Genomic DNA, 12100 nt, shown 5'->3' on the forward strand with positions numbered 1-12100 from the left:
GGCATGTTTTTGAAATAAAGTATTTGTATTCTTTTTCAGACACCCAAAGCAAGCCTAGATAGCATCTGCAAAAAATACTCTTATGATGACAAATCATTCCATTAAAATACTTGCCAATACACGCTTTGCACAGGATCCATCACAAAAAGGTATTTGCAGAACATAATGAGAAAAGCAGCAAGTTCGTTTCTAGGCTGTTCGGGTTTTCCAATCGCCATCATCAGTGACGTTTCCAACCATTAACCATTTTCCTGCATAGCAGTAAACAGCATGACTCACCTCCTTATCTTCTCCTCTTCCTCCCAGAGGAGGAACCGCGTGGAACGCATTGTTTCGGTCATTTCATATACATTGGCTTTGCTGCTGTGTTCTTATGCTTGAGAGGGCAAAGAAATGGATCTTGCAGGTGGAACCGAAGGCTGAGGGTGTTGTATTTAAACTCCTGGGAGTGTTTTTGCATTCTGGGACTGACCTCTAGGAAAGCCTTGTTTCACACAGAGGAGCATGACTTGATGCTTCTGCTGGGCCAGAGGCATGCAAGCTGTCAAAGCTATCACCCCAGTACTCTTGGACACAGGCCACAAATCAAGTGAAAATACTAAGGCACTCAATGCAGAATTTAATGCCAAAACCAGCGTGAAATGGAAGGAAATTATTGATATGATCCTATTCTATGCTACTGGATTTTATAAAAGGCAAAGCTTCCTAAGGCAAGTTTTGAATGTTGTCTCACTGCAGTATAAACAACCTGAGGCACTGTCAGAACAGGACAGTCTTTAAACTAACTATCCATGACAGAAGGCATTAATTGTAGATCGCAACAGAACTGCCTATCAGTAACAAATCAAGCATGCTCCTATGCCACTGGTTTAGTTGAGCAATCCGAAGTGGGTGTTTCCCACTTACTATCATGTTTGTGACTTCATCAAAATCTCTTCTGACCATCAAGACCTGTGACCAGGTTCAGCTTCAGCCCACTGTTCTTCATCCAATGTGTTATCTCATCTAGTGTTATTTACAGGAGCTAAGTGTTGATGTAGTTACATCTCATTAGACCTCAGCATAAGCCACTGGCTTTTCAACCCATATCCTCCCTCCAGTTTAATGAGACACCATACATACATGGATTCCATGTATCAGATCTGATGATAAAAGTGATGCTCATTTTAGTGCTTTTCCCTTCCTGGCCAATACCACTTCCAGATGATGTGATACCACATGGGGCACAATGGCAATTGCTGCAGACATACAGGAAACAGGGATAAAGAATTACAGTTTATAAGTTTTACAATAAAGGTCCTACCAAGTGCAGAAACCTATTTTCTGCTGTATAAGTTAGTAGTTTGCCTTTGGTTAATTTCTCTGGCTTTGCTGAGGACTGAAAGAGTTGATATCAGTAATTGTTGGCCAATGCTTCATATACACAGTGGGTTTCTCTAGCATTAGTCAGACAATTCAATGTTTGAAAGCAGAAGGAAGTGCTCCTTCTGCAAATGAGGTGTTGACTATACCCATCTGAAGTAGTACTTATGTTTCCTGAATCATAGGCCATGCTGAAAATCCTTGATTTGTGATTCCATCAGAGTATCTGCTATTTTCTGGTAGGTGAATATACTGAATTGCTGAAGCTGTTTGAGAACATGCACCAACTGGGCTTCCCTTAATTGACTGTATTTGGGACTCAGACTGATGAAGCAATTTACCATTCTTGAGAGCTGCTTCAGGCAGAATGCTGAAGCTTTAGGAGAAGCTATGGAAAAACAATGCCAGTATGGAAAAACAAGCCCAGACTGACACCGAGGTTTTGATCCCTGCCATGGAAGAGCATCAAAATGAAGTACGTTGATGAACAAAGTGCAATGGTGGGCAATTCAAAATGTAACATAGAAAACCAGATACAGCAACAATGTACCAGACCTTCCATTCATCCTTTAGCAAGCAAGGTGTTATTTTCCTTTCATGACTTCAGAATAGGACAGTCCATAAATCTTTGTTGTTGCATAACGAATGTGAATATTTCCTATTGTTTGGGAGCTAAAAAGAATGAAAGCATGGACTGCTTGATCATGGCTGATTACAGAGTCCTCAGCTGAAGCTGGAGATCAGGTCCACGATATGACTGGTGTTTGTGCTTGACCAAAGATGACCACGAAAATCTTAGCATTTTCATTGCTGCGAAGAACCAGGGAAGTTGGCTGCAATATTGCACAGTATGTCCTTTGTGCAGTGTATCTAACATCAGGCAAAACTTGGTTGTGGGTGAAATTTCAAAGAGCATTTCAGTGGCCTTGAGGGATGAATCTACAGTCAGAGGGATTGTTCACTTTCTGCAAAGCACAATTTATGCTGATTTTCATAGCATTGCTTGCTTAAAAGATGCTAAGACTGCCCAAACAGTTGAAAAGGACACAACTGGAAGAAGAGGCGTTGTATGCATGAACTAGAACAAGAATCTTTTTTATTCTATACAAAGAATGACTGAATTTTTACATTCGAGTTTAGATGTGCAGTATGTAAATAGCGTAACTGTTTATACTGAACTTTACCTGCATTGAGAAATTTATCTGAACTGAATTTCTCTGAGAAAGTCACTTTAAAAAAATGCATTCTTCATCTATAATTTTTAACTTGGGAAGACTTTTATAAAGGGTGTCTATTTTTAAGACAATGTAAGTTCTCCATGTTGAGGAATAGGTGGTTCTCTCTCCTTGCATATTAATTTGCAATTATAAAACAATATCATTTCCCCAGAGGAGGTAAAAGCAGAGCTATAAACTGTCAATTTTCTGCTGGGAACAATCACTTTAGAAAGAATATTCACTGTGAGGTACATAGATAGGAATCTTCCTGACAAACATCTCCATTGGAGAAAAAGGGCTGTCAGAAGACCTCCCATCTCCACATATCAGAATGGGTCACGGGGAAGAAGCTCTTTCAAAAGGGAGGTAGAAGTGTGCCCCCAAAACCCACAGGCATACAAACATGGAACTAGCCTGGAGAACAGTAAATATGAGTCAAATGTGTGTTACCTCTGACTTCACCAGTTTTGCAGTAAAGCAGCAGTTCTACAGCAGTGAGCACTGGGAAGCAGACCCAGCTCACTGCTCTATTCTCAAAGCCCCTTACACAGAAATTCCCCCAAAAGATCAATAAAGAGCAAAAAGATAAAGGGCTCTCCTTTGTGGAAAGTAGAGCACTGTGCCAAGGGAGCCTGCTCCAACCCCAGCTTCTTACCACAGGAAACATGGCCATGCAATCTCTTTAAGCATGGACAGCTCAAATTGGGCAAACCTCAGAGCTATCATTTTCAGAAGGAATCGGCTGCCACAGTAACTCCTGTTGCTGTGCAGCCAGTGCAACATTGCTGTTTCTTAAATGATCTTCAAAGACTTGTGCTTTAAACTCGATATAAACCTCAGATCATGTTCTTTCTGATGAAAAAACTGCTTCCTAAGGACCTCCCATTTTTTACCTTGTCAAAGAAGTGATGCAGTTTTATACTGCCATCACCTTCCCCCCCAAATCCTCAGTAAATCATTCAGCCGCCACAAGAAGCAGACTTGACATGAAAACCAAATTAAAGAGAAAGTCAAGATACTTGCAAAAGGGAGACCATTTTTTCACTAACAAGTTTCCTACAGAAGCAAAAATATGACTAGTAAAAGCTGATAGAGAAGCTTTCCACGCACAAGTAGAAATGCCCTGGATTCAGAGCTCCTCCGTGCTGTGTTTCTTGTGCACTGAGATTTTCTCACACCATTTCAACTAAGTAGGTACTTGGAAAACGTGATGCTTCCTTCTCAATTGTGAGCAGTGTGAACTCAAACAAACATTTATAGATAACTGAACCTGTGATTTTTTAATGTTTGGTTGTTTGCTTTTGTCCAATTGTTGCCCTTTAGGTAGTAGCTTGCTTAGTAAATGCTGTGAAAGCAAGAAAAAGGCACACATGATTGAAAAATGAACTCCACAGATGTAAGTATTCGAAAAGCCACTGTTGGAAAACCACTATTTTTCAGGCTTATGGTTGGTTTGAGAAGGTTTTTTGCCATGTTATTACACTAGATCAATGTTCTATGCATCACCTTGGAAATTTTAAATGATTTGGTTTCTCACTGACTTGAAAGAGAAGGAAAAAATAATTCTAAAGTGTCAGTAATTTTCTGCACCAAAGTTTGCAACAAACAGGACATCAAAGAAGAAAAAGTTACGACACTGCCGAGGCTGCAGAGTGCATTCCATTTTCTGGGGCGGATTTGGCTTGGTGCAGGGCAGCTTGAATTCTGAAATGTGTTCTTGTTTCCATGGAGTAATTCTTGTAGTTTTGTCTAAAACAAAAGCAGATCCACTCTGATGAATATATATTTTTAAAACATTTTTAAGTTATCTTTTTATTATTGTTCTAAGCAAAGCAACTGCAGACAGCAAAAAAAGCTGTTCTTCACAAGCTCCTTTGTTGCCTACTCTAAAATACAAGGCATGTGTTCCTAGCCAAACAATGCAGCTCTTTGTTCTTTATTTGTAGTTTCACTGTCTGGCAATTACCAGAGAAATATAGCTTAATAAGAAATTGAATCTGGTCCACTCAATCAAAATATTGAGTCCTTAGTAAATATCTATAACATCCACTTAGTTTACATTCAGAAATTAGATTTCTTTTCCCTGTCATCTCAAAGTATAACTGACAAATTTAAATACAAACATTTTCAGGGTTTTAAAGATCACATTAATAAGACTTATCTTAATTCAGCACACACATTGCAAGGAAATAGAGAAGGGGGGGTGAAGGGAATGGAGAGAGAGAGAGAGAGAAGCCATCCTGAACCAGAAGATGGAAAAATCCCATCTCCATCCTATGGTTATCAATGATGTGTGTAAGAAATAAGGCCAGACAATTTGCTGCCCTAGAAGCTTGGAAAGAGAAAGTAGGCACACATAAGATGCCGTATCAGCTTTTGAGGAGCAATTCACCAGCCCAGGGGAAGACTGGCAGGACTTCCCCCAACAAACATCTAGCAGCTGACTCAGCACTGTCACCTGCCCACAGCCTCCAGTAGCTATGTCATGATCTAAAGAGTTACAGAAGCATTAAAATACTGTATTTTCATGGAAAAAACTTATATAAAGAAAGAAAATTTGCCCCTGGGATCACATAGAAAGTGCAGATCCTACTTAATAGGAATTAACATGTCAGCTCCTGCAGGATGGATACAGAATCCAAATACCAAAGAGGATTAGACGATGCTAATTTTCTTTTAGAAGATATTTGTCATCTTCCCAGAAACATAACATGAAGTATTGAACAGTCTGTATACTTTAAAAGCGTTTCAGTTCAGAATTTGTAATTCAAATCAAGCATGGAAGCACGGTATCTGTCACTACAGCAGTTGCTTTGTGAAAACAAGGAGTTCCACTCCCATCCTACACCAGCTTATAATGTTCATGTATGCAACACCCAAGAGGCTGACTGAAAGACGGAGGTGACCGGGTTCTGCTCTATGCTGATAGAAACTCTCTGGAGTTTTTTTCTTTAAATTAAGCAGAATCTGTCACTCAGATACTGTATTTCTCATCAGTAGGCTGATATTCTTGCTTGTAGCTTACATTTATACAAATAGAAATACTTCCATCCACGCCCAAGCCAAAACTGTTTATCATCTCATTCCACTCTTTCTCCCAGAGCTGAAACATTCGAGCCAGCAGCAGTATGTGGATTTAGGTCAAGCAAATCAAGCGTCATGCACAAGCCAAGTGTTTGCCTGCACTCCTGCCAATTGCAAACCTAATTCTGCAGGCCCGAAACCCACCACAGACAACGCGTTCTCCCTCTAGTGGCTTCCAAGACATTGAGCATTTGTAGCTGGAAGCTCGTAAAACCTGAGCATTTCCATGCAGTGTAACAGCTACAGGTGGAGATGCGAGGGCTGCGCTTCTGTGTATGACTGACTGAAACAAGGATGTGTCTGTAGTGGTTTGGTTTTCTTCTTTTTTTTCTGCATATCATTATATTTTCCAGGAGTTCTTTGAGCACAGCATCATATATAGCTTTTCATAGCTTTTCATATACTGGCCAACAAATGTTTAAGAGCTGCTGCCTGCTGGTGCTTTTTAAGCCAAATGCCTTGCCTTGAGGGGGCCTGTGGCCTGAGCCACACGGAGCTGTCAGGGGAAAGGTGCAATGGATGAGCAGCAAGTGACACAAGTAGCAGATGGAACAAGCAGCTCTGAATCATTAGTTTCTAGATCTCTTCTTAAGAGAGACTCAACGAACGGAAGTGAGGATGGGAGGAGAGGCATGCTTTGAGGAATGTGAAACCAACTGAAACACACTGCGTTCTGCTAATGCAATTTTTGCTGTTCTGAATATCTTCCAGGAGCCTACAGAGAAGCAGGCTCACAAGGGGGAGATTAGGAATTGTAGTATTTTAATTTTTGTGTTGACAGGCTTTTGGCATAATCTTTGGTAGGCTGACTTCCCCACTCTGTCTTGCAATAGTGGATTGACTTGGACAAAAGCTCAACACAAAAACTCAATGTGAGCTCTTTGAAACCTGGGGCCAGACATCAGTTTTGTAGCTGCTCACACCTGCAGCAGTGACTGATGTGAGACTCTGCACTTAGAAAGATGCAGACATCTGGACTCATTCAGACTCCAGGCAGAGGTGAACTGCCCTGGTGCAGAATGATTGAAGAGGGAGAGCGTTGTTTGGTTTGGATTCCCTCCTCCTTTTCCTCCTCTCCTCCCCAAAATTTTGGCTCAGCAGAGAAGCAGACACTCAGACAGAGGCAAACTCCATATTTTGTAATTTTCTAACAAAGAACACACATGATCAAGTCCAACCACTCCTGATAAACCCACTTTGATAGAAAAATCAATCACACAAAGCAGTAAAGCAGGTGTTTCAGTTGCCTTTCAGAGGCAGATGAAAGAATACACAGATACTAAATGCAACCTGAAGCATTATCTTAAATGTATTTCATCAAGAATGAAAACAGCACTGCTAGCCTTCAATTTGATGCTATTTTTGCCAGAACGTAGAGCTTTGATGTAATTTAACACATCTTTTATGAATAAGTAAATAGACTACAAGTATTATTATATTGTTACACATGAATTACTTCTTATGGAAGCCTTTGACATTCTTAGTAGCATCTTTGTAAGTATTTTTTGCTCTTATCAAAATGGATAAGTCACAGACTGAGCAATCAGATAATGTCTACCACTAGAAAGGTCCAAAGCAAACCTAAGGCATGCATCCTTCCATTGAAAAAATGAAACAATGAGTTTACAGTGAAATGTTCCTCCTTCCCACTAACCAGTAAAATACCATACCGACCCATCAGATATCAGCACAGGCTTTTCACTTGCTTACTTTGCTCTTTCCAGTAGTTTTATTGCTTCTTCTCTTCTATCCTGGTCTAGATACAGTATCGCCAGCTCCAGCAAGGCATTTGGAATTAGATAATGGTCATATTTTATCTTCTTCTCACTGCATTGGAAAAGAAATAGCCTCAAGATTTTGAACTGATAAATTGTTTCCCTCATTTAACAGCTCCAAACACAAATAAATAGGAGATTAGCTAAGATCAGAAAGAGCAGTTAATCTCTATTACGACAACACTTATCATGTTTTCTATCCAGAGCTACCTTCCAGGTGATTAAACGTGTATCTTGCATAACCATCCTACACAGTACGTTATTTCTCAGGATTACAAAATATTGCCTTCGTTATCAGGGAAGTATTAGAAAGGATGACAATGTCCATGTGAACTGACAAAAAGAGATGCCATTGATACATAGACATTTCAAGTACAACCATGCTGCCACCTGTCTCTGCAGACTTCATTTGGCTTTTTGGATACAGCTTCTTCATTACTAGTAAGAGGAAGGGGGCGAAAAAAGAAAGTGTTATCTCAAACATTTTATGCACCTATAGCCTTCCAAAAGAGGAGAAAATATCTCAGTAAAGAGTGCAGATTTGCAATTCTTCTTCCATACTTGGCTAAAAACTTGGCTGGCAATTGAAATTGTGACTCCTTGATATCCAAGCGACTAAAATAAATACTAAAGGTAGTGCAGTCCTTTCCTTTCTAGTCATCTCACAGTTGCATCTCCTCTTATTTGAAATGAATAGTTACTGAGAAATTCAAGAGCCCTCCCATATGCCAGGTATGAAAACTTACTTTAAATAGATGTAATTAAAATGGTCTTCTGCTTCTGAGATCTTGCCCAAATGCTTGAAGCATAAGCCCTTTAACAGTTTTATCACACACTGGTCATCTGCTAGTAATTCTGTTGCTGCAAGATGAAGTAAATGGCATATTTTAGAAAACCCCAGAGCAGCAAAGACTTTCCTACCTGTACGGAAACTTTTACACAGGTAGGTATGAGCACAATCCACTTATTGGAACACAGGACAGAAGGAACTAACTGGTCAATTTAGTCCATTTAATGCAGACACAAACACACATCAACCTTTTCATACATTGATCAAACTGTCTAAAAATTCTTGGGCTTGTTCTTCCCCTCCCTATTCCCACTGAAAGGCTTTTCCACAATCTTATTGTTCTGACACCTAAAACCTAATTTAAGGTGTCCATTTTGGAAATATTGAGGTTCAATTTATAATCTCTTAACCTTATGCCTTTATTGCCCTTTAGTATCTATGGCTCTTCTTCATCCTTGACTTCTAGTCACATGGCCTATTCATATGGAAGTGTTTTATCAATTCTCCACCTTTGTTTGGCTAAACAAAAATATGCCAAACTTTGCTACTGGCACCTCACATCCCTGTATCTTCTTACCATACTTTTTTTCACCTCTTTTCACATTTATACTCCTAATTAGGAGTGCTCAGGGTCTAACCAGCCTTACCAGTGCCTAGTTCAAAGTCATTACTATCAACACCTTTTCTCCATCAGAAAATTTTTGCATAATACTTTTCAAAGAAAACATCTGGCTTTTCTGTAGCTGTTCCCTATAGGCAACTGTAAAGTTTACAAGCAAAATCTTCAGCTTGCTTGCTCATTTCCAATTCATGAAACACAAACTGAAAAGAATTTCTGCAAAATGTATGATACTGCATCTCGTGCTATTGAATGTCATCCTGTTTGCACTACTTTAAAAACCTTACCTGGTTCTTTCTCTATTACTGCAGCTGATTAAATGCTGACACATACTGCATGAAACAGCTGTTTCCCTTTGGACTACACAGTTGGAAGCCTTGGTCATACAACCAGAGTCACTTCTGTTGCTAAATTCCACAGAGGCCCCTACATGTGTATGTCATCAAAGCAAATCCCAGGGAAGATGCCCAAAGACTATGCAGCAAACTAACTTAGAAGGAGCAGGGAAGAAGGCAAAGGTTGGCACACTAATTATGAGCACAGTGAGAGACTCAGAGCCACAGAAGAGTTATTTCGTAAGAATAAAATAAAAGCAGATCAATTGTCTCTTCTGGATATCTGTCCCAAGGACATACTCATACGCATGTATTTATTTTACTTACAACATAAACTGCCCTGGATTGTTTAAGCAAACATTTAGGGACCTATCCTAGATGCAAATCTGATATGCATAATTGTATTTCTAGACGTTACTTCCATGAACAGACTTCCTTTTACATCTTATATGGTATAACACTGCTAGGAGCACATCCTCAGATTCATAACTTTATAGTGCTAGATTCTTGCATCTAACAGTAATGCAGAGAAAATACTTGAAAATACAGTAGTTTAGCTCCAAACACTGTCAAGAAAGCTCAAGGAAAGCATGACACCTGGAAACAGCAAGTCACAATTTGGAACAGGTAATACTTTAAATTGTTGGCATGTTTAAGAAATACCCCACTTTGATTACATAGAGTTTTATAAACATGAATCAGCTTCTACAAATCCCTGCAAAAAGGCAGCCTTATCCACAATTTACCAACTGGGAAAAAAAGGGAACAGAGAAATAATTATTCAAAATACTGTAATAAAATGGGTGACAAAGAAGGTGAAAGGGTCAAAAAGCCTTCTTCTAAGATGCCACCTTCATTGAAAATACTTCTCTGTTCTCTTCTTCAATTAATTAAAAATGAGATAGCTTTAGCTGATCTTTCAAGCAACTCTTGAAAATGTTGTGTAACACAATGTACACAGGAAGACCAAGGTCCTAGAAAAGGACTGCAATGCAGTGATTTAGCCCATATTCCTTTGTCAACAGGGGCTTGATCCTTTTGCAGGAAGGTAGTATAGAATAATAAGATCAAGTATTTAGTAAGGGAAAACTTTGTGAGAAAAGCTGTGCAGACTGCTTGCTTTCCCACAGGAGTTGGGAAAGACTGGCAAGAAATAAACATCAATTCAACTTTCTCATGGATGCCTAATTAACAGACTGACAGAAGATGTGGTAGCAGAGCCTGTTCCAGTTCAATACTATCTTACGCTCATTCACAGTGCAAAGGAAGCTCAACCCTGATGTGCCAGGTTTCTATAGCATACTGTTGATACACAAATACCACTCAGCCCAAGGTCACATCATAAATCAACAGCACTTTTAAAACAGAAGACTAACTCATCTCCTATTCATCCTTAATAACTGTATAATAATAATAGAGTATCTAAGGATAACAAAGCTTCACGATCGTAATCAAGTCAATGCATATGCTGATTTTGATCTAGCAAAATAAACAGTCCTTTTATACATGTCAAACTATTCCTAATACACATCTGTGGATGGAAAAACACTTGCTACTATTGTAAGTTATTGCTACATTAAAAAGGAAAATTATTACTATCTGCATAAACAGTTTATGGTTTCTTTATCTATGTTCCTCCTATGATCAAATTAACTACTACTGAGTATGTCTCTATTTACAGATAATATCTTTAGCTATTGCACTGCAAAATACCTGCTTAAGCCCTACCACTGATTACCTGAACTTCTTGCCAATGCTTCTTCTGCTTCAATTAAAGTCCCTAACATGCCTTCTGTTAAGTTGGGACATTTTCCAATTACAGCATAGCCATTCCAGATATACATAATTTCCTAGGGACAGGGAGAAATGACAGCATCATTAGTTACAGTACTGGATAAATGCAGTTTTCAAATACTTTAGTTTATCCCTGTATGAAGAAAAAGTTACAGATTCCTTAAATAAAGAGTCAATTTGTCAAAACATGTTTTCACTGCAATTGAAAGCTTGTTACATTGGATTTCAGAACAAATTAGCCCTCGAAGACAACTGAAGAACAATTTCCTACAAACAATGCAAGAAGGATTGCTTGAACAGAATACAAACACAATGACACTTCTAAATGAAGACAAGTACCAACAAGACACACTTAAAACATTCATGGCACATAGCTAACTGTCCCTCGATAAAGGTCGCCTCTTGGTTTTCAGTTCTATCCTAACCAGACCAGTAATAACTAACTACAATGTATTGCTTTGATAGAAAATATCTGAAATCTCAGGACAACAAAGCAAAACAGAACAAAAAGAAAACCAAGCCCCCGAACCTTTAAGCCAAGCTTCAAAGAAACCAACAGAATTGCAGAGCTGAACTGTAAATCCCTTAAATTCCTCAGATTTGTTTGATGTTCCCACAGAAAGTAACTCTTTTCTTATTCATCTGTTCTTAGAGTAAATGTTATTAAAAACTTAGGTTTTAACAAATAGGTTTAATTCCTATTTGTTACTGGGGTTCTCTCTTAGATTACATCACCAGCCCAAATGTGCACGTTGCCGCTAGCATTCACGGAGTTAAAGATGGAAACAGACCGGTCCTCAGGACAAGTTATTTATTCTATTTATTTATATGACCTCATCTGTATTTGATAATTTAAACCTTTCCAATAAAAATTTCTGCACAGAATAACTGAATTCTGGAACTACAGTACAAAAAGCTGTCAGACTAGAACAGATGAAACAGCATGTTAACCCCAGTCATTGTTGCTTTCACCATCTGGTCTCTATCAATTAGAAAAGCTGTGCTGAACCTGCTATACCTAGTGCAGACTTGTTAACATGGTTTTGAAATGGAAGTATTCAAACTACATTTACTGTAGGCTAAATCTCCGAGCTAAGACTTGCTTGAGCACTTGCTCCTCTCAG

The 12100-nt window shown here is 38.9% G+C and overlaps 1 protein-coding gene across 2 annotated transcripts in view; it reads right to left on the reverse strand.

Annotated features, from left to right (window-relative positions):
• Window positions 1–2432: 2432 nt before the first annotated feature.
• The window catches only part of TTC39A (tetratricopeptide repeat domain 39A), a 46381-nt gene continuing 36713 nt past the window's right edge, over window positions 2433–12100 (reverse strand). For both annotated transcript variants that reach the window (XM_030495398.1, XM_030495399.1), the window contains 4 exons: window positions 10921–11032; window positions 8185–8299; window positions 7374–7490; window positions 2433–4328 (listed from right to left, as the gene is read on the reverse strand). In XM_030495398.1, coding sequence (XP_030351258.1) covers window positions 4208–4328; window positions 7374–7490; window positions 8185–8299; window positions 10921–11032 — 465 coding nt within the window. In that variant the 3' untranslated portion in view covers window positions 2433–4207. The remainder of the gene's footprint in view (window positions 4329–7373; window positions 7491–8184; window positions 8300–10920; window positions 11033–12100) is intronic.

Source organism: Strigops habroptila, chromosome 8 (assembly GCF_004027225.2).
Source record: "Strigops habroptila isolate Jane chromosome 8, bStrHab1.2.pri, whole genome shotgun sequence".
In the NCBI taxonomy this organism is placed as follows: domain Eukaryota; kingdom Metazoa; phylum Chordata; class Aves; order Psittaciformes; family Psittacidae; genus Strigops; species Strigops habroptila.